Source organism: Peromyscus leucopus, chromosome 11 (genome assembly GCF_004664715.2).
Source record: "Peromyscus leucopus breed LL Stock chromosome 11, UCI_PerLeu_2.1, whole genome shotgun sequence".
NCBI classification, from domain to species: domain Eukaryota; kingdom Metazoa; phylum Chordata; class Mammalia; order Rodentia; family Cricetidae; genus Peromyscus; species Peromyscus leucopus.
In genome coordinates this window covers 58737519-58761855 of record NC_051072.1, presented here as the reverse complement: position 1 = coordinate 58761855, position 24337 = coordinate 58737519, and the positions used below count along the sequence as shown (strand labels likewise).

Genomic DNA, 24337 nt, shown 5'->3' with positions numbered 1-24337 from the left:
TGAAGTGTTTGAAAATTATCTACCTAACTGAATTATATCTATGTATACCTAGAAAACTTAACATGAGTATAAGTTTGACTATCATAGAAGACTAATTATTAATCTGTATTTTTAAATTATTCATTATAATTTAAATGAGCTGCACAAACATATCTTAAATATTAAATATCTACAAGAGTAGAAGTATACATATAGTATAACAAAATTAACTTTAAATTTGTATCAATAAACTAAAATCTATACCATTGTAAAACATTTTAAACAGTTTAAACTTTGCTCTTTAAAAGTAGGTTCAACAATCCACCCTTTTATCCTATCATATCTATATCCTATATTTTATGTCATATTCCCCTTCTTCTTTTAGAAAAATATTGACTATGACCAATAACAATTTGTAACATACAACCTAAACAAAGACACATATTCATAATCTATTTTTTGGGAATGTGGGCATAGTTTTCTAGGCTACTTCCTGCTGATAAAGGGTGCTGTATTCTTATGGGGATCCTGAGAAAATTATGAATTATGGTCAAGTCCTGACTGGAATAGTCTGTGAGGCTGTATTCTCTGAGCTAGTTGCCTTGAAGTTGTTCTAGATGTTGGATGATCTGAATTCTTGCCATGTTGGCCACCAATTGTAGATGAATTTCTAAATGGTCTTATTAAATAAAAGGCAAGGAGCCAAATATAGGGGTGAAAGCCTTAGACAGATCAGGGAAATAGGGAAAGCCACCAGTCATCCTTACCTCACCAACTCTGCAGCTTCCAAAGTGAGCTACTTCCTTTCTACCCACACATACATGCCTTGCTGCTCTGCCATCGGATGTGTTCTCTGTCCAGCTACATCACTTCCTTTTCTTACACAGCTCTGTTACTTTCTGTCTGTCTGAACAAAACTCTAGACCTTCATGGTTAACTAGTTTTGGAATTAAGGCGTGTGTCACCACGCTTGGCTCTGTTTCCAGTGTGGCCTTGAACACACAGAGATCCTGTTTGCTAAGTGATAGGGTTAAGGGCATATGCTACCACTGCCTGACTTCTTTGTTTACTTATAATGGTTGGCCTTTTTCCTCTGATCTCCAGACAAGCTTTATTTATTAAAGCACAAATAAAATATCACCACATTTCAGCACAAATAAAATATCACCACATTTCAGCACAAATAAAATATCACCACAGTAATCATCAATATTTAGCCATGTCTTCTTTACCTGCCACAACTCCCCCTTAGTGACATCTTATCCCACTTTTTTCCTTGTTATTGTTGCTTTTTGTTTCATTTCCTGCTAAAAATGTATTTTTGTTTTTCAAAAGCTTCTTTTTCTAGAGAAATAATTGGAAATGTAGAACAAGTATTTAAACTTTGTAAGTGCTCTAAAATTTCAGCCTTATATATTCAAAATGAAAAAGACATTCTAAACTACAAAAAAGTAAAACAAAATTTATACATTAATATCTTACTTCAGTTGGATGATGAAAAAGGAATCTTAAAGCAGGGTGTCAGAGACTCAACCCCTGATTGACACGTGCTAAACTAAACTGTGTTTAGTCCTCAGAATTTTTATATATGCTTTTCAGTTCTACATAGGGATAGCCTTGACAGATGGTCCTACAAGAATTGGCATACAACTCACAAGAGGTAGTATGGTTTATGACAACTTTAAAAATGCTGAAAATATACGGGAAAACTGTCACAATCATTTCAAAGAATAAAGAAACATTATAATGTGGATTTTTTAGAAAGAAAAGCATATTACATTTATTTAAAAGCTTCATAAAAATAGTAATGACTCAGAGAAAAAATTCTTTCACTTATCTACCATACATATATCACAAGCCTGTTTTAGCAACAATGTGTATATAGGGAATGTTTGTAATCTTGAAACTTTAAACTTTGTTAACAAATGCACTGGAAAGATGTAAATGCTATTCTACCACATAATCCAACACATTTCCTTCTTACAGCCTAAGATTTTCATTAGATAAAACAACCAGACCAAAAATTGTAAGAGATATTGGTTAATTATTTCTGTTTTTGACTTTTCTGGATCCTTAATATTTCCTATCATGCCTGATACATAAGTGATACCAATGAATTACATTTTGCTGACTGGCTAAATCGGGGACGGGGGATTCTCCTAGTTTTTCTGGGTTGCTAGTAATTTATTCTTGGTAATAACTATTTATATAAATAGATTGGTAAGCCTAATATAATTTAGGAATAACTTTTCCGTACTCTGTAAAAGAACAATAGGCTTTGAATTACACAAGCTCTTTCAGCTGGTTAAGAGCTGAGGAAGAAACTCAGACGATGAACAGGAAAGAGCAGGAGTTGAGTGCACACTGGTTTTCTACATATGTTGTCTGGACACACAACTATATGCAATGGACAAAGAGATCAGGTCAACTGCAGAAAGAAATAATGAATATCCCAATTAATCCCATTTTTATCTATATGTTTTTGTTTTGTTTCGGGGGCAGGATCTCACTCTATAGGTATTTGGCCTTGAACTAACTATTAGAGGAAGGCTGGCTTTGAATTTGCACAATCCACCATCACCAGCCATAAGAGTGCCAGGATTATAGACTAGGAGAGCAGTTACATACATAAGCAATACTTATTTATGGTAGAAACTTTAAAAAAACCGTGTCTCGAAAAACCAAAAAAAAAAAAAAAAAAAAAAAACCCAAAAATCCTGCTGTCATCTTGACAGACTCCTGAGACATGACTTATGCCTCCCTTTGTATCCTCATTGTTTATAGAATTCTAAAAAGTTTTGGTATCAGGATCATTTTATACTTTTTAACTTTTTGAGCATCTCAAGAGTGTTAGTTCCACATTTTTGTTAATGTGGACTATAGATGACATCTTGAAAATTAACACTAAAATATTCATTAATTATTTCAAGATTACACCAATCTTGCTGACAACATGAATAATATATACTTTTGAACGTTTTTTTTAAAATTTTGAGATTATAATATAATTACAGCACTTCTCCCTTCTTCTCCTCCCTCTAACCCATCCATGCACCCTTCCCACTCTCCTTCAAATTCATGGTCCTTTTACACTAACTGGAATAACATACTCTTTATAAAACTTCAGTGTCTTTTCTAAACTAACAAGGAACAGCTTGTGACAACATTGTTTTGTACATCTGTAAATCTGTTTGGTGGCTGGCTTGATGGAAAACAGTTCAATTTTCATTTGCTTCTGCATTTTATCAACTATGACATATTATTTTAATGAGGATGTAAAGAAAACCCAGCTTCACACAGGTGAGGATTTCAAGAAGTGAGGAACATATGGAGCCCCAAGGAAGAGCCTTGAGAGCCCCAGGTGTTCTCTTCCTACATTCTGCAGAGATCTAACAAACAACACCATCTGCTAAATCAACTACAACTTATAAGAAAAGAAATCCTCAATATATACATACACACAGACAGACACACACACACGTCACACATTCATTTAAAACTGAAGTAATAATACTATATAAATATCCATTGTTTTGTTAAAATGAATTTTTTTCTTTAAATTCATCACAATTAAATTAGAATATTAATTCATGTTTGAAACCAAGAGGAAAAATAAAAGAACATAATTGCAAAGTCTGATATAAATAAACAGATGACTAGAAAGAGGTAATTTATCAGAGGGGGAAAAAAGAGCATAACCTGACAGAGGGGCTAATTTGAATGTGGTCTGGGTGTCCTTTAAGCAATAAATTAGATTGAAATGCTTTACTGAACACAAGCTTACATGCTATTTCTATCAAACTGTGAAAAGTATAAAGAAAACTGCGTATATTTTTGGGATTTCTGCCTTAAATATTAAAAGGAATTAACCAAATACCAGAGAAAATATATTTTCTGAATCACTTTCTGTGATCTCATAGCATTACCGTTTGAGCTCTAATGTTTTGGGCTGTCCTTTCCAAGGATGCAGTCTGCGTCAGGCAAGACACTCACCTTTCCTTCTCCTGCAGCTGCGGCTCCGGCGGAGTCATTTTAGGTTCTGTCCCAAGATTCCTCAGCATTTGATGTCTCCTCTTCCTACTTGGCGCAATATCAGTGACATCGGGACTTGAAAATAAGGAATCATCTTTACAATGAGTGGCTAAAATAGAATAAAATGCAATGCAGTCAGATTATGCATGTAACTCATATTAAGTATTAAATTGCTCCTCAACAATGACGTAAGTAGCACCGTGAAAATCTAGCAAAACTACTTCCTCAAACCTTTATGCACACTTGCTTGTGTGAAGCAGGCAGATGGTGTGCAGTGGTTCACTACCAATGTGAGAATTGTCAACAGTGTCTACTGAAAATCTGGTTAACAGTCTCTGTCCATCTGAGACAAACAGGACTTCAACAGAGCATAAGAAATGTAGTAGAGGGATGGCATGAAGCAACTTAGAACAGTGATAATGTGAGTGTGGGAATTTGTTAGTTACAGAAAATTACAGGCTTGAGAATCAAAGGACCTCAGTGAAAGAGGAATTTAAAGAGGCTAAAGCTTCAAGGTGACCTGTACTTGTGAGGCACAGGCAACAGTGGAAACATGCTTGGTTTACATTCCTGGATTTTTTATTAATCTCCTTCCAAACAGCTTAAGGGTACTAACAATACCTGCTTGTTAGCCGATACACAAATTGTTCTACCAAGTTCCATGTTTTTATAAAAAAAGGCGGTATTTGTGGGCTTACAACAATGATATCAAAAAGATTTGAGCTTTTATTGTGTCCTCTTGGTATAGATACATGTCCTCGGGTCTCATTTAATCTTATCAGAAAAAAAAGTTGTGTTCCACAATTAAAGCAGAAGCTTAGACGCTATACAGACACTGAAATGAGAGGATGTAGATAGTTGGAAGTACTGGGAAGGCCCAGTCCTTTATCATAAACAGCAGCAGATTCAGTGAAGACAAGGGGTCAATAGGAGGTTTTCAAAAGGTAACTTTCTCCTAAGGTGAACACGGTGCTGAGGAAGGTGTAAAAGCATCTTACCTGAATCCTTAATTGAATTTTTAAATGTTTATTTATTTTTGAGACAGGGTCTCACTATGTAGCCATAGCTAGTCTTGAACTTGCTATGCAGAACCAGTCTGGCCTCAGATGCACAGAGATCGGTCTGCCTCTGCCTTCCCAGTCCTAAGATTGAAGTTACTCACCACTATACTTGGCTCAATAGTCAATTTGAATAAAGTATGGGAAACCAATGCATTCACAGCCCTTAACTTCCGGTTTAAAGGAGGTGTGATGCAAGTCAGCTGATTATGATGATGGGCTCATGTGTTGCTTGAGATCTAATGGAGCCAGGACTTTTACTAGTGTTGTAAATACAGATCAACAAAACAATGACAGAATTGTAGAGAGTCTGAACTTATGTCCACATCTTAGCTGACTTCCCAAGCAAACACTACTAATTTTAGTGTTAATTTTCTTAAATGAATAGTTCTGATATATATTGTAATCTTCTCATACTTCCAAGTTATTGGGAACCATCATTCACCACAAAGAGCTGTGCATGACCAGTATTTCTGGACAGTTAACTGAAACACTATGATTCATTTCTGTGGATGATTAGAACAGAATCTTTCTATAAAAGTGGTGTGAGGAAAAAGGCCAGCTGTATAGTCTAACTACCATTTAATGGATCGATCTACATCGTATAGATATTGTTTGTAAACACAACTGGAGAAACAGTTATTGTACGAATCCTAAATGGTATTACAATAAAAACCCGGAGCCAGATATTGGGGTGAATGCTGAAAGATCAGAGGAAACAAGCCACGGCCACTTCTCACCTTGCCAACTCCTGAGCTGAAATGAGAAGATCCTGTCTCCAGGAATCCTCAGACTGAAGGCCTCTGAGTCCTCAGCCAAAAGGGCCTCTCCTCACACCTTATATGCCTTTCTCTGCCCAGCCATATCAACTTCCTGTCTCAACCATCCTACCTCCTACTGCTGATGAGATCTCAAGTGCTGGGATTAAAGGTGTGTGTCATTACTGCCTGGTTCTGTTTCTTTAGACTGGATTAATCTCATGTAGTTGAGGGTGGCCTTGAACTCACAGAGATCCAGACAGATCTCTGCCTCCTGAGTGCTAGGATTAAAGGTGTGCGCCACCACTGCCTGACTTCTATGGCTAATTCTATGGTTAGTCCTCTCCTCTGATCTTCAGGCAAGCTTTATTAGAGGACAAGCAATTATCACCACAGTGCTCTCTGCTGCTCTCCCTGCACTGTTTCAGGAACGTGTATGTCAACTGTGCTGTGATGATGCATTCCCTCCAGGTATTGATTAAAATGAGATTTTTAACATCTACCACCCCTGTAATAAATGGCAAAACACCATGTTACATTCTTCCCACTTCACTTGGTAATTCCAGAAAACAGAAAAGACACATTGTTCCTAATTCTTACATTACTGATTTCCAGAATTTTCACATGAATGCATCTTGGTGCCAGCTAGTTGTTTGGTTTTCTCAGTCCCTCAGATTTGGCTGGTGCATACTATATTTCTAAACTGTTTCAAGTAAAACAGGGAACTGAATCATACTGAGAAGAAGTAAACAAAGAATTAGAACTTCCAAAATGCCTATACCATGCTGAATTTTTTTTAAAGATTTATTTATTTATTATTTATAAAGAAGAGGGTGCCAGATCTCATTACAGATGGTTGTGAGCCACCATGTGGGTGCTGGGAATTGAACTCAGGACCTCTGGAAGAGCAGTCGGTGCTCTTAACCTCTGAGCCATCTCTCCAGCCCAAAATCTTTAAAGTTTTTCTTTTTTTTTTTTTTTTTTGGTTTTTCGAGACAGGGTTTCTCTGTGTAGTTTTGCGCCTTTCCTGGAACTCACTTGGTAGCCCAGGCTGGCCTCGAACTCACAGAGATCCGCCTGCTTCTGCCTCCCAAGTGCTGGGATTAAAGGCGTGCGCCACCACCGCCAAGCTGAATTTTTTAATACTAATAAGTAGTAATGTATTGGGATGGATTCTGCATCTAGGGATTCAAACACCCAAAGAGCAAATGCATTTTCAACATTTGTCTTGGTAACAAACATGTGCACATGTATTCTTTCTCAATCCTTTCTGAAAAATGTAGCATAATAATTACTAAGCAGTGCCTAAATGTTATTGGGCATAATAAATACACTCTGGTGGATGTGTAGCTCAACTGCACAGTCAGTCACATTATGAAAGTGACTTAAATATCTAAGAACTTTAGTAGCTCCCATGAACATTTGAATGTGATTATATTTTTGTTATTTTTTTGTTGTTTTCTTGATTCCCAGTCTCTCTTTTAAATTATTTATTTAAAAAATTATACAACATATCTTGATCATATTTTTTCTTTTCCAAAATTTCTCTCCTCCAAGATCTGTTCTTCTCCCTACCTATACAATTTCATGTTCTTTCTCTCTCTTAAAAAACAGTATATATAAATATGTATGTATATGTGTGTATATGTATATACTAAAACCAAAATAACCCATCCAACAAAACAAAGAACAAAAAAACAAGACATAAAAACCATGGTGTCTGATAATGGTGGTTAGTGGAGTGTAGTTTATACAATCAGTGATACTCCATTGTAGAAAACTGATTTTCCCTCTCCTAGCAGGGGTCAACTACAGTTTCTTCGCTAAGGGTAGGAGTTTGTGACCACATGCCCTCCCTTTTCTTTTCTGAAGTTTTGTTTGCCTTGAACTTGCGCAGGTCATGCACATACTGTCATGGTGTCTATAAATTCATATGTGCACCAGCCCTTTGTGTCTAGAAAATGCTGTTTCCTTGAAGCCACCCACCACCTCTGGCTCTTACAATCGTCTGCCTCCTCTTCTGTGTAGATATTTTTAAGTAAACAACTCAAGTCTTCACTTTCCATTCATGCACCTCATTTTAAAGTAAACATTAAGTATGTTATAAATTACATATTCTATTCAATTTTTAGATTTATTTTATATATGTGAATGTTTTGCCTAAATGTTTATATATGCACCATGCCCATGCCTGATGCCTGAAGAAGTCAGAAGAGAACATCAGATATGGAAATAGAACCTGGGTCATTGTGGTAGTATGAATGTAACTGGCCCCTATATGCTCATAGGGAGTGGCACTATTAGGAGGTGTGATTTTGTTGGAGTATGTATGGTCTTGCTGGAGGAAGAGTGTCACTGTGGGGGCGGGCTTTGAGGCTCCTAAGCTCAGGATACTGCTCTGTGTGGCAGCTGACTTTCTGTTCCCTTCAAGCCAAGATGCAGCTAGCATGACATCTGCCTGCATGCCACCATGCTCCCCACCATGATGATAATGGGCTGAACCTCTGAAACTGTAAGTGAGCCACCCCAATTAAATGTTTTCCTTTATAAGAGTTGCCATGGTCATGGTGTCTCTTCACAGCAATAAAAAACTTAACTAAGACAGTCATCTTCAAAAGTAACAATTGCTTTTAACTGCTAAGCTATCACTTCATTCTTGATATTTATTATAGACACAAGGGAAACTTGAACAGAGTTGGAAAAGAAAGGATACTAGTAAAAAACAATGAGGAAGTGCATGGCCTGAATGGAATCATGCTCATAATAAACTATAAAAACAGATAAGAAATGAGTATTGTCAGGGCTATTGATTGGGCTCTAAAAACAGATGTTAAGTACCTATTTCTGAAGACAATACCCACACAACTCACTGCACATGGGGAAGTTGATCTGGTGCCTAACTAGGGCCTTCATTCACTAATGACTAGTGTTCATAGTACTGGAAGTTACTCTGCATGCTACCAAAGGAGAAAGGTAAACACCATTGATCTATAATGATGACCTATCTTCATGAAATGCTGGTGAAATGGTGGCAAACATCATGTGAGACTAACCAACAATATCTGATCGGATTTAAAGCCCACTCTACGAGATGGACCTCATCCCATATACTGCTCAGTTGGCAAGGATCTTGAGAACAGATATGCCAGGGACCTAGAGGAAAACCAAATTCTTATGTTCTGCTAAAGGAATATAACCCTAAAAATGATCCTAATGACACTGTGCTATACTTATAGATCTGTTCCCTGCTCAGTCATCATCATAGATGCTTCCTCCTGCAGTAAATGTGAAACAAATACAGAGATCCACAGCTGGACAATATGCAGAGAATGAGAAAACTTGGACAACTCAGTCCTAAATGGGTTGTTTCCATCAAATTCCTCTTCTCATGGCTCAGAAAGCCCTATGGAACAGGAGGCAGAAAAACTGTAAGAGACAGTGGGGATGGAGGACACCAAAGAAAACAGGTCTTTGAGACACAGGAGGACCAGTCACATACGGCCGCAGACAGAAGGCCTACAGGGGTCTGAGCCAGGTGGCGTGGCAGGGCTGAGGGGTAAGTGGTCACAAACCCCCATACCTGACCTAGAAGCTATCTCCAATTGGTAACCATTTGCAAATGAAAATTAGTTCTTTCCAAAGGCATCTCATCGGGGATAGAAACCACTCCTAAGGGCAGGTCTGATGCCCAACTTTAGATGACCAACAGGAAATGAACATAGGGGCACCTTTGGAGGGTTTTTGTCTCATGTCTGTCAGGAATTTTTTTAACCTAACAGATCCTTTGCTTATACATAATGGCTTCCCATTTTGTGTGTGTGTGTGTGTTTTTTAATGGGGTTCTTGTGTGTATGAATGTGTGTGTCTCTGCATCTTTTCCTTTCAATCTTCTTTGGTTCTCTCTCTTCTGTTTGCTTTTTCTTTTGTCCTGTTCCAGTTTTATGTTTGTTTGTTTTTGCTTTATTCTGATATATTTTTTAGATGTTTATTTATTTTCTAAGGAGAGGCGTATAGGGTGTAGACTGAGATAGGAGGGGAGGTGGGAAGGATCTGGGAGGAGTTTGGGGGATAATCAGAACATATTGTATGAAAATAATCTATTTTCAATACGAGAAAAATAGAGAGAAAAAAAGAACAAAATAGGTTAAGTGTTGATTACAAAGGAAAAAAGGGTAAAGGAGATACATAAGTAATAAATTTACCACCTTTCAAATTGAGATGGAACAGTAAGACTTCCAACTGATTGGAAGCTGAATTCCCTATAACTGTACTTCTAGAATTCCCAGTTTTAAAAACTATCATCCATTCTCTGTCATCACAAAGTATCTTTCCATATTTCCAGTAACTTCTAAACAAGGAAAGTGAAGGAAAAGGCCATTGCTAACCGGCGCACTAACCCTGAAGCACTGACTGGCGAGGCTGTGGGATGAATCTCAAGTTCTCATCAGATTCGCTGCTCTGGAAATGAGGGACCTTTACACAATCCCTGCTATTATAAAAGGTGGCTCACAAAACCCCACTTCTCATCTGACAGCAGAACTGCAGGACCTTGGCAGCAGAGAGAAGACATGAGGAGAGTGTTGGCTTCCCTGGGTATTCTCAATGTCAAATTAAATGACCCTTGGCTAAACTGCCAGGAATTTGGAAAAGTCCCATGAGAAAAACTACCTGGTACATTTCAGTTTCTGACCAATAAACTCTTAAGTCTTAACAGTTTTAGATTTTTTTTCTTTTTGTCAAACACACACACACACACACACACACACACACACACACACACACACCCCGAAATGATTCCTAATAATATTCTTGTACATTCATATATCTTGCCTTGTCCAGTAATCATCAGAGAGACTTCCTCCTGCAGCAGATGGGAGTGTGTGCAGAGACCCACAGGCAGACATTATACTTAGAGAAAGTCTAAATTGGAGGTCTCCATCAGGTCCCACCCCTGGGAGATCAAGGAAGCCCACAGAAGAGGGGGAGGAATGACTGTAGAAACTAGAGGAGTTGAGGACACCAGGAGAACATGGCCCACGGAATCAACTAAGCAGGGCTCATAGGAGCTCACAGAAGACTGAAGTGGCAATCACAGAGCCTGCATGGGTCTGCACCAGGTATATTTGTATATGTTGTGTCTTTTACTTTGGTGTTTTTATGGGACTCCTAACAGAGGGAACGGGTGTATCTCTGACTCTTTAACCTGCTCTTGGGACTCTCCTTCCTACTGTGTTGCCTTGTCCAGGCTCGATGTAAGAGCTTTCTCCTTGCCTTATGGTATCTTTTGATCTATTTGGTCGGCTATTGACTCTTGGAGGCTGCTCTTTTCTGAAGAGGAAACAGAGAGGGTGTAGATCTAGGGTAGAGGGGATATGGGGGGAGCTAAGAGGAATGGAAGGAGGGGAAATGGTGGTGGGGATGTGGGAATGTATTGTATAAGGAAGAATCTATTTTCAATAAATAAAATAAAACCAAAACCAGAAATTTATTTCCAGGTTCATAATTTATCAGGTTCTCATCCTATCACTTTGTAGAGATTTTCATTATGATGCACAGCTTGTTATATTCTAATGGAGAGAGTCATATCTCTTCTTCCCAGGCCACACACATTTACTGCTAATCCCCCATGTGCTTTCCCTGGCCCAAGTGTCCTGAGGAACATTATTTATTACTCATGGTATTGGCAATGTGGTTCTCAGATTAAACTGTAGAATTAAGGAGGTACTGATCTTTAATCTCTGATGATTAATACAATAAATATGTGTTGCTTGGAAAGGTCATGAATAAACAAAAAGCCACCACTTGCTTCCCAGACTCATAACAAAGTATTAAGATCCTAGCATTTAAATATGAACCCAAATTGCTTTGCTGACCATACCCTCCAGAAAATGTCTTCCACATGATATTAAGGTCTTCAGTGTTACTAACATTCACATTTGTCCTTTGCTTTCTGTTCTGAATGCCCACTTACATTCCCCCTTCAGCACTGACTCATATTCATCACCTCTAGTAGTGACAACCCACAGAAATCTTCCTCTTTTCCTGCGTTCATCATTTCAGCTACTCATTTTACCGCTCCTATCTTGTATTGCTGCAATTTTCTTTCCATACAACCATCTCTCTCCAGTTATAGTTATGAATATTAGTGATAACTTATATCTTACACATGGAAATATTGCAGTTTTATAGATGAGAATTTGGAATATCAAGCTCTTATTTTCACAGTCGGACTTACTCAGGAACCCAAGACAGAGCAGGGCAAATGGAAGGAGAGCACAGGTGTGTGGATCTCCAGTTCTGCCACTTACTGGGGGCAAATCATGGAATCTCCAAACTCCTCAGCTGAAAAGATGTATACTCATTCTGAATTTTGATATATTAAAAACCAATCAACTGTAAATTAGATATCACTTTATACATGTACAAATTATTTTAAGTCAAAACATATAAATATACATGTCATAATTGCAGTATTAAGAATACTTGTGATCTTACAGGAAAAAAAAACTGAGGTTCATATTGAATGAATTTGAAGAATAAATTTTTAGGACAACTTCTAGATCTTTTCATAAATTAACAGGGCAAAATAACCCAACTGTCAGAAAATCTCCATCTAATTATGAAGACAGCTATATGAATGCTCAGACTGTTGGGCTACTTAATTCAATTATTCATTTTGCAAGAATTGATTAAGTATTTATGATCAATAAGGTGTATGCATTCTTTTATTTCCAAAGATATAAAACAGTAAGGGGGAAAAAGTCAATCCATAATCTGAAACTTCAGAAAACATATTCTTTTTTCCACAGAGAGAGCAAACACCATAAGGCCTGAGGCTACCTTGTGCTTCTGTGGTATGTCTTAGTGACAAGAACCCAGATAATCAGGAAATGAAGCTAAGATAAGGTAGGTCACACCACACTCAAAAACCAGTATCTTAAGTAATCTATCGGAGGTAGTAACTTAGTAATCTGATAGAGCAAGTGAACATTATTTTCCTTCATCAGTCATCACATAGGCCCCTTTAAAACTCTAATCTCTTCTCATCCTGTTTCTATGATCTCCTGAATAACTGATGACCATCTCAAACAAAAGGTCAACAGTTCAGCCTATTCATCAGCAATCACTAAATAAAATGATTATACAGCATACAACACAGAAATCATCTGTGTGCATGTAGACACACCTCCAGGTTCAAACACACTGGTAAAAGTCAGGCTTCTCTCTGGCCAGCACACTTGACAACAAATATTTACCAAATTGGGGTAGCATAAGAGGTCATTTTAGAAATCTAGTCCTCTAAATGAAATGGCTAGTAATGAAACTCTATTCTTCATACAACAGGGATACATTATTCCTTCAATATCTAATAACTATTGAAGTTTTTCTACATCGGGTACTATCTAGAAGATGTTCACAAGGTTTACAGCCAAGTAGGACAGGAGAATGCAACTATTTCCAAGAAGCCATATGGAGGAAATTATAACATAAAGTTTAAAAAAGAACTCACAGTTTTAAACCTCTACCTCCCAGCATTATATTTTTGTAATTAATCTGTGGAACTCCACATTAGCTGTTTCTTTTGCCAAAGATCTATTACATTTTGATTTCTTATAACGCTTTCCTTATTTACAGACACGTCTTTTGAATATGTAGTTGTTGTCTGATGGTATGGAAAGCAATTTCCCAAGAGGAAGTTAAAAGTCTATCTTACTTCTGAGGATGTTGATGTAAGAAAGGCTAGGGATTAAGATTTTATTTCAGTGCGATTGGTTTTGTATGGTGCTGAGTATCAGGCCCAGGACTAGTTGCTTGCTGAGTAAGCATCCTGCCACTGAGCTACATCTTAAACCCTAGAGAATATCCTAGAGAAACTCACATAACAAACGTGAATTAAAATTACCTATGATCTTCTCGAGTTCTTTGGCTAGCTCCCCAACATCTTTAGTTGATTTCATCACTCCTAAAATAATTAATTTGATACTTACAAGAAGCATAAAACTGGGCTGGAATTGTCCTATGTGCTGCTAGTATTAGCACAATGTATAAAACAGAATAATTCCCTAATACACACTCATTGATTAACTGCCATAAATTTTAAATAGTAATCAGGTTAAAACAAGTAATTCCTCAAATTAGCTTATGTTTATGTGAAATATTACACTGTTGATTACGTGTGCTGCCACCAATCTAGTTAGCATTAAAAAAATAGTGCTACCCAGGAAAAGCAGTTTACGAAAGAACCCCATTAAGGATTCAGTTTATATAATTTTACTGTTAAAATAACAAACCTTGGAAAGTACTTTTACTAGTTAATAAGTTTCCACAAAACAAAACTATAATTTCTCAGCTTCCAACAGCTCCCCATGTCTGCAATGCTTGAGCCAACACAGAGCGCATTGTTCCTGTGTCAGGAGTGGACTTCAGTCAACAGCAAAACTTTGCATGTGTTTGTTCATACGCGTTTGTTCATAGAGATTTCTATGATTTTTAGGTTTTTTTCTCTTGATGAACTTTGAATGAAATATAAGTCTTTATAAAGCTTGTGGAGTATTCCAGTGAAATGAAAAACAAATAGATACACAAACCAGAAACCATTCTAATGAGACACAGGGATTCTTTGAGCTTACCTTTCTTAAATGTATCACCAGAATATACTCTAAAGTAACTCAGCGTTATCGGGTTAGAACCAGAAAATGAGCAGCAGCCTGACTAACAACTCAAAATCACAATCTGGTAAAAGCGGTTGGGGTAAAGGCTGTACCTCCTGAAGGATGATCGGGTCTCATGACTGGGCCTCAGTCACAGAGCTACAAACTCTCTCTGCTGAGGACTAGCATCAGGAAGATGGGTGTGGCTGAGGATGCGGGACAAAACATTCACTTCCTTTTCCCATCCCCGCTTAATCTCTGAAAGTCTGAACCAATTTGATACATTTATAAAGCACTGCTTTGACCCTCTCTTCATTAACATGGATGTCTTGGTGATACAAAGTTGCTAATGGTTCTTGGGAGAGGCAAGAACGGCCAATTTCCGACATTCCTTGAAAGCATGGAGTGGCTCTGAACAATGAAATTACTATTTTGTAATGCTAACCATCTCACAAGGCACTTTTAACATAATGACTAAGGTCATCAGGTTTGGCAACCAGCAACTTAAACCACTGAACCATCTCATGTGGTACTGTAAACATAGTCAAATCCATAGCTAGAGGAGCCACAGGCCCTAGAGGGAAAACTATTCATGCCTTTCCAAATTGTCACATTGTCAAACTACCTATTAAATATTTATATTTCTATCCATAGATTTCTGTTTCTCCTAGCTTTGTTGGGAAAAGCTTCTGTTACAGTGGGTGATGCTTAATGTATAGATGTATTACTGTTCAAAGTGCAGAGAATAATCCATTTTGGGTGCTGAGCCATAGATGGAGCATTGACATCAACCCAGGCCCCAAAGATTCAGGGAACACCGTTGAAGAGGGATGAAAGAATCTAAGAGGAGGAAAACGGTAGAGTGCTGTGAAATGCTATCCTCTGGGCCCGACTTGGCTGCTGAATTCATGCAGCTGTGGTTAGTGACATAGGACTCAAAGAGATGAAGGCAGTTAAATGTTCAATCATGGTGAGGGAAGGGCTCCTGAGGCCCCTAGAGGAGGAGCTACTGACATGTGATGGCTGGGGGAGAGGGACAGTAACTCTTCTTTAGGAATGTGGTCGCCAGTAGGTTCCTCACGCCTCCTTAGAGGAGCCCACACTAATACGTGTATGGGCAGCACATATTGGACGCAGGCTTTAAAAAACTTAATAAACAAAAAATGTTAAAGGAGGACATGAACTTGGGGAGAGATGTGATAGGAAATTCTGGGAGTAGTTGGAAGTGGGCTGTAATGGCTGGATATGGTGGTTTGCAAGACAATGGCACTATAAGGAGGTGTGTCTTTGTTGGAGTGGGTGTGGCCTGGTAGGAAGAAGTGTGTCACTGTGGGGATGGCTGTGAGGTCTCCTTTGTTTAAGTTATGCTCAGTGTGATACACAGTTCGCTTCCTGTTGCCTGAGGATCAAGATGTAAAACTCTCAGCTCCTTCTCCAGTACTATGCCTGCCTACATGCCATCATGGTTCCTGTCATGAGGATCATGGACTAAACCTCTGAGACTGTAACCCACCCAAATTAAATGTTTTCCTTTATAAAAGTTGCTATGGTCATGGTGTCTCTTTGCAGCAATTGAAACCCTAACTAAGACACTGGATATGATCAAGATATGTTGTATGCCTGTATGAAATTTTCAATTAATAAATAATAAAAAGAGAGATATTGAGGGAGGATGAGATAATCACATTAGAGGTATGGGTAGAGGGGGATAGAGAAGGATTTTCAGAGGGATTCACAGAGCAATTCCCAGAACAAAGGGGCTCTTAGACTTTCATAAGCTTTTAGCAATGGCAGGAAGTTTTAATATCATGTGATTTTATTCAAGACAGAATACAGAACAAAGAGCATCACATTCCATTATTGCTTAGTACCATAAACCAGGAGCTCTAACAATCACAACACAAGATAACTGTATCTTAAGGAAAGCTTCAGGAAGAGCTGGTCTGATCTTTCCACACTGGCCTTCTCTAGAGCCAACACTGTTTATAGTTTGGGTAGCAGCTGTATCTGGGAGTTGCTAGGGAAGGAGCATGGGGTGAATTGATCAAAATGTATTGCATGCATATATGAAATTCTCAAAGATTTAATAAAATATATTTAAAATATAGTAAGACATTAGATCAAATAGTTACTGTGAATATAAATGGATACAAGTTACCTAATTATTCTTTCAAACAAGTGATGACCTTGTATTACTTAAACTTGCTAAGACAAAGTAAATGAAATCTCAGACTATCTAGTAATGCTGAAGTTATTATTAGAAGAAATGTCTTGCACAAGTTGAAAGTTTTTCTTTCCTAAATATTAGTATGGTATTTTTTCTCTTATGGTATTTACTGTTATCAATAACTTCATTTTACAAAAAAGTGTAGTTTTTATCTTGAAAACTGAATAGTTTATTTTTGTCATGTGCATTCAAAAGCAGACAAAAGTAAAAATTATTTTGAGTATTAATTGATAAAATAGATACATGAGAAAAGTATTTATTTTGGACATCTGATTTTACTCTCCATTAGCATTTATATTTAATAAGATGGCAGAAACCCACATTTAGTCATCATTACTAACAAGGTGCAACCTCACTAGTGTGTTCAGAAAAATCATTCTAAATTTGGGATCCATCTTGATTATTTTCAATACTTCATTTTGGATATCTAATTAATATCTAATAAGGAATATAAATGCTAATTCCAAATTATCAACACTTCTGTAATATTTCATCAAAATAACTACTATAGGTTATATACAGTCAAAGCAAGATAATTCAAAAATGCAAATTTGATCATTCCTTCTTTTCTGTTATCATTATGACAATGACATAACTCTTTAATGTATTTTTAAATTCTACTTTTGTGATTCAGCTTACATCTATAGATATACTGGATTTTGTCTGATGGTCTTTCCTCCCTCTTCATACCTGGGCTTTACTCATGGTATCTTCGGCCAGAAGAGAGAGTTCTACCTGGCTCTCAGTCACTCTTGACATGTCCTTAAGGTTATCACTTGTACCAGGATAGCTCTCCCAGTTCCAGAAATGTCGACTTAGTATCTGCCCTCTATGCCCCAGGGAGTACCATAGTTATTATTGTAGTATAGAGGAAGGGGTAAAAGGTCAGGAAGCAAGAGCTATAATCTGACTGAGAAAATTGATGAAAAACACTCACATTTTCTCTACTGAGTAGCAGGTATACCAGCATACACAAGGCAAACCAACAAGCAAACAAAATTACAATCAAAGCTTTATGGAAAATTGCTCATTACATAAGAATAGTAACACGTACTGTTACCATATAACTTGGTGTGGTATACATGCACAGATATACAGTGAATACACACAGGATATAATTTTACAGAGAAACAATATCCTCAAAGAAAAATTGTCAAGGATTTCAATATTCCAAATACATTATCAGTGTAGAAAGACTGAACCTGCTAGCTTCATGCCACCATGCATATCTTCTGTAGAAGATGGACTACCTTCTGTGATGCATCCTCAGGAAGATTTCTCTATCACCCCAAATACATTTCCCATTATCTTCTTTACAGCTATATGTAACTTGCTTGGCTACCTAAACTATTATCCGTTCCTTCTAATAGAACTATATAAAGTATTCATAAATGTATATAAATTTATACAAGTGGAAAAAGTTCAGTTAGTCTGGTTAAATCTATTACTTTGTAGGCCGATATTGTGAGTGCTAATGAGACTACAAGTAATCAGTATATCTGCTGAAAAACTAATTTTTCTCTCCTTTATGTAAATTTAAATAAAAATACAAAGAGATTTAAAACTATATTTGTATGTACATACGTGTATGACTTCAGACTATCATGGTTTGAAAGTACAAATTTCAATCTCTTACTGTGTAACAGTCTTGAAGCTAGAACTGAGAACACAAGATCATGACAGAACTCATAGTTATCTATCTTACTAGTTCTAAAGTGTGGACTTTCAGCCTTTGGTCAAAATTCATTTAAACTAATTTTATCATAAACTAAGATGGATATCTGGTTACTATCAGAAATGACTCATTTTTTAAATAATACCTTTTGGTATAAAATGGAAAAAGAAAAATAAGGTCTACTAATAGATGAACATATTTTTGATATTTATAATGTCTTCATAATAAACTGATATTTAGAAAAATGACTTATCATTTTGCCCAGTGCATAATAGCTGCCTGAAAATATTGCTGAGGAAAGAAAATAGCACCACACAAAGTACTATAGATTTATAAATAGAATCTAAAATATAGCAAGGTTTTTCTAATTGAACACAGACTTTAGCAAAACAACAAAGTAAAAGTCTAATTGGTTACTTTATCCATAAATATGACTTCTAAAAAGATAAATCTGTAATTTTCATTATAATACTAATACTGAATTCATAACATATTAAAGAAAAGCCTGCATTCAAAATTCGACTGCAGAGAAAAAGGCTTACAAAGAAGGACATTATTTGTATACAGTCACTGCCAACTATCTCAGGCGATGAACAGAGTCACACAGGGGACGTTAGCCCGGCACAGTGGAAAAGCAGAAGACGAGAATGTCAGCTCCTGTTATTGGTAAGACAGATATACAGACATAGATATGACACTACCAGAGGAGAGGAAAAGCAACAGTGGCCTTCAGGAATGAACCATCGATAGTCAATCACCACCCTTTGGAGTTCCTGATTGTAGAAAAGAGAAGGATGCAGGGGATTGAAAGGGAAAGACAGAGTTCAGGACATCCTGAGACTGAATGACAAGTGTCTACAGAACCTTTCACAAACAAATGTCTGCTTTGCTTCATGTTTTATCAAACGGAATGTTGTCTATTGTCTTTCATTTACTGTAATAGCTGTGTGGGGGTTTTGGTGAATGAAAAATTCCTTTTAAATATAAAAATCAAGTGGACATTTTCATTAAACTCTGAATAAACTGGAAAATTTTAATGTCTCTGAACTTTCAGCAAAACCTGAGGTAATTATTCACAGCAGTATTTTTAATTTAATTTCTCCTTATTTATTCATTCTTGAGCAGTTATGCTATTCTCATAGTGATAATGAAATGGAAGTTTCTCGTTTCTAGCAGATTGAGCCTTCTGATATTTTATCTGGTGATAATGAACTATTATAAAATCTTCTAACTCTACATAATAGCACTAACCACGGCAAGTCCAAAGAGCAGGCAGATTATGCAACCCACTTCTGGACCTGCTTTGTCCTACTTTACAGCCTATCAGATAAACTTCAAATTGTTTTGTTTTGGGAATTATAACCAAGAGAACAGGGAAGACGAACAGGCAAGCCCTGAGTCCATTTTTTTTTTTCAAATTAGGAAAGCACCTGCTGCTTGTTCCAAACATATTTTAATTAAAGAATGTTGACTTTCTTTTGTTTAAGTTTATTTCATGTATCAGCCTTCTCTCCTCTGTTCCCTCCCCCCACATTCTTCCTGCCCCCCCCCCATCCACTCCTCAGAAATGGTCGGGCCTCCCATGGGAGTCAACAAAGCCTGGCACACCAAGTAGAGGCAGGACCAAGCTCCCCCACTGCATCAAGGCTGAGCGAGGCAGCCCACCATAGGGAACAGGTTCCAAAAAGCCAGCTCAGGTGCCAGGGACAGATTCTGGTCTCACTGCTAGGGTCCCCACAGACAGATCAAGCCACACAACTGTCACCCGCATGCAGAGGGCCTAGGTCGGTCCCATGCAGGTTCCCTTGCTGTCTAGAGTCGGTGAGGGTCAAATGCTGAATTTCTCAGTCAAGGACATATTTAGGCAAAGAAAACAAGCTTTCATGATGGCCACTCTCAGATCTTTTCACCAGCTGCTCTTCCTGGGGACAGGGTGTCCATAAAGGAGATAACATTAAGGTTGCAAACTGCTCTTATTCATCTTTAACAAACTGCTAATATATATGTAGGTTTAACTTCCTCAACAACAATATTACTATGAGAATAAGATAAAATTTATCATTACAAGAGGCACAAAATATGCATTTATATTTATATGGAACTAACATGAAGATATTTCCAATTTCTCAATAATAAACAGCTTGTTTCCAATAGCGTACAGTCTGGGTATGGCTCTGCTTCCTAAGAGGAGGTAAGAGAGCAGAGCCAAAGGACTACTTTGTCTTTGAACATGGAGGTCCTTTCTAGACCTCAACTCAGAGAGTTGATTATAAATTATAAATTTATAAAGAAATTATAAAGAAACTGAAGATTAATAATGGAGGACACATTGGGTAGTAATTTTAAAATTAGCCAAGCAAGTTTCAAGAGAGGAGTTTTAAATCCTTTGTTTTAAAGGGAATTAAAATTTTTCATTACATTACATTTCAAGGAATTCCAAGTTTATAATCTCAAATACCTACTGAAGATAATAAGCAGAATTATTATTATTCAGTGAAACAATACACTGAAATAAATTGTGGAGGTATAAAAATCTCTGAATAGAGGTTTTCAAAGAGCAGGACAAGACCCATGAGTGAGTTATAAAACAAAATGAGTAGTAACCAATATTTAGAAAATATTACCAGAGTATATAACAAAGCAAGGCTAAGTAGTGATTCATGCAACATTTATATCAGCTCTACATACACGTGTACACCCACCAAGGAAGCACAATATATTATTAGAGGTCCCAGGGAACACTTAAGTCTTATTGGAATATAGTGGTTTCCTTATTTTAATAGACTTCTGCAGGGAGATAAAAGGGATCAGAGAGTTTGAAGAGGGAAAGACTTCAACAATCCACTTTCATTTTCTTTCTTTCTTTCTTTTTTGCCAAGAGAACCAGACTTTATTGATCTTTACCGAGTTAATGTGGCAACCAAAAATTGCCGGCATGAGAATTAAATCACCCACATCCAGGGGATCTGATGCCTTCATCTGGATTCATGCTCGTGCTGCAGACACATAAGTTTAAAATAAATTAAATCTTTTAAAGCTGAAACTGACCACTTGGTTCTCCACTGTACCTGGAGTTTGCATTCATACCCACTCCCATCTAATGTATTTATAGTAGTAAGTGAACACAGAACAAGAGTTCAAACCTTAAGGGACAGACAGGGGCCGGAGATTGACACTCACAGGGTCACTTTCATTTTCTATGCACTACTCTCTCGCTGAGAAAAAACAGGCAGCTAATAGGCACTGGGAGAAGGGGCACACCTGTCTTCAGTGGTGCGGCCACTGACAAGCTGCCTGTGTTTCAATAAGTCACATCTTCTCATGCTCGGTAAACATCAGAATTAAGCATAGCGATGCATACATAAACAAATAAACAACAAATAAATAAATAGATGAATAAATTAATTAATTTTAAAAAAGGAAGTAGTTTGTTGAGAAGAGTGGCAAGAAGGGTATGAGATAGAGTGGGGGGTATGAAGATAGTGAAAATTCATACATATATGAAACTGTCAAGTAATATTAAAACATTCAAAGACAAAATTCTGCAAAGAATGCTTACAAATTACAGACCAGCAAAACATGACATGCTTTACTACAACAGATAGATAAATCAAGAATAATATAAATATGAAGTTGTAATTATTAAATTAGTGCTTTTACATGAAGTCTTACAACACAATTGCTTTACTTTCTTATTTTGTTTAGTTTCTGTTTCGAACTGTTCACATGTGAATGAATCACTGTTGGGACATTCAGTTAGTGTTCACTAAATCTAACCACTGGCTTTCCTATGCCCATGTTAGCTAATTTGAGTCACTTAAAAAATGCCTCAAATAATCTTCGTTGTTCTCACAGCACTCTTGCATGTAGGTCTCAGGAATTGAGTAGATCGTGCTGGCTCTTGCCCACTGGGGAGCTCAGCTGCCACATGACCTCCTTCAGCTGTCACAAAGGCAGAGTGCCCACCCTGTGTGCTTGCACAGCCCTGAATACAGAACTAGTCTGCTTCCTGAAAACTTACTTCAAACAAAATCTGAGGTTCCCCAAGCACAAACTCCACATCTAAAAGCTAGATTATTCCCTAAGTCGTTAAGTGCTGCCAGTGGGTTGGTGTCACACCAGCTCTAAGTCATTCTCCACTCTAGTGCTAGAAACAATGCTTAGTCTGAGCCATTTTTTTCTCTCATTTCAATTCTATATCCACTCAGCTCTGCCTTTTGGTCCAATACCACCCCTACTCCTGCGATCCACCTTTAGACATTCTAATCAGCTATCTTCTAAAAGTCACCTCACATTTCTTCCACACACTCTACCCAGCCTTTTCTCACCACTATGCTAGACACACTCAAGGCATGCAGTCCATATCTTCTTTCCCTTTCTTGACTATCTCCTATTGGCTCATTCAACACTTTCATGGCTTTGTGTATGAAGTTATTTTCTCTGAGTGTTCTGTGCTTTCTCCTCAGCCTGCTCACACTTCTTCAGCTCTCTTACTTTTTTTCCATATACAATTCAAAGATTTTGTTCATTGTAAACCACAGGTTGAGGACAATTTTCTTTTATCTTTCTAGAATCTGATATATAGCATTTCAAACAAGTGTGTCCTACTGTATCACTGATTAATTTAATATATGCAGAGCACTGTCTATTGTCAAAGTATTCTGCTTGTACTTGCTATTTCATATTGCAATTGTTTGTTTTCCTCTTCCCCTAGAAGGTGAGGCTAAAAGGAGAAGGAATGTTTTATTTAACATGGCACCCCTGAGCTAGACTTCAGGTCTAATACCTATTACCCACTTAACAAATATTGGAGTAAATGAATTAGTTTAATGCTAACACACTTTTCTTCTATCTTCCAATTATTTCTACCTTCTCTAACAATTAATTAAAATTCTGTGAGTATAGAATCATTAGGCATTAATGACATAGTTTAATGTGAACAGGAATAAATACCATTTCTAATCATCCCTGGGGATGTGAACAGATATAGCCACTATGCAAATCAAAGAGCAGACTTCTCATATAACTAAAAATAGAAGTATCATATGACCCAACTATATCACTCCTGAATATATACCCAAAGGATTCTAAGACAGAATGCCATAGATATATTTATACATACAACTCATTGCTGACCATATACAAGAGCTAAGAAACCAAACCAACTTTTATTAATAAGTTTATATAAGGAACTTTGATAAATACACGTGATGAAATTTTATTCAGCCATTAAGAAAATGAAATCTTAATACTTGTTGAAAAGCGATGTAATTATAATCATAGTGTTAAGAGAAATAATCCTCATCAGAAAAACAAATGCCTCGTGCTTTCTCACATATACAAAAACTGTGTATGTGTGTGTGTGTGTGTGTGTGTGTATATATATATATATACACATATATATGTTCTATGTATGTAAAACATGAATATAAACAGCATACCATGAGAAAAGATGAGGTTTTATTTTAAGAGGTGGAGCAGAGAGGAAAAGGGAGATATATACATACACACACATATATAGCATTTAATTTAGAAATATTATATATATATATGTTTATATAGAGAAAGTAAAATGAGAGAGATCAATTAGAATTGCCTAAAACTTGAAACGCATAGCAATGGATTACAATTCCCTAGCAGTTATCAAAATATTTCATTTTTAATTTTAAATAAAAGAAATATTTTGCTGATTTCTTTATACTCCAAAACTTCTGTATCTCAGCCACCTTTATACTTTCTGGTACTGTGTGTTCTTTTCTTGTTTTGTTCCTCATGAATCAAAAGTCCCTGTAGTTAATTGCATTAGAACCCAAGCTTGCTTTTAGATTTTTATAAAAAATAAAAGGCCTTATGAACAGGGATTGTGGTGGTTTGAATAGGCATGGTCCCCATATGTTCATGTGTTTGAATGATTGGCCCATAAGGAGTGTTGCTATTAAGCAGTGTGGCCTTGTTGA

At 37.0% G+C, this 24337-nt stretch overlaps 1 protein-coding gene across 4 annotated transcripts in view; it reads right to left on the bottom strand.

Moving 5' to 3' along the window:
- The window catches only part of Xrcc4 (X-ray repair cross complementing 4), a 239567-nt gene that overhangs the window by 74823 nt on the left and 140407 nt on the right, over positions 1-24337 (bottom strand). For all 4 annotated transcript variants that reach the window (XM_028854139.2, XM_028854141.2, XM_028854142.2 and 1 more), the window contains exon 7: positions 3973-4120. In XM_028854139.2, the coding sequence (XP_028709972.1) occupies positions 3973-4120 (148 nt within the window). The remainder of the gene's footprint in view (positions 1-3972; positions 4121-24337) is intronic.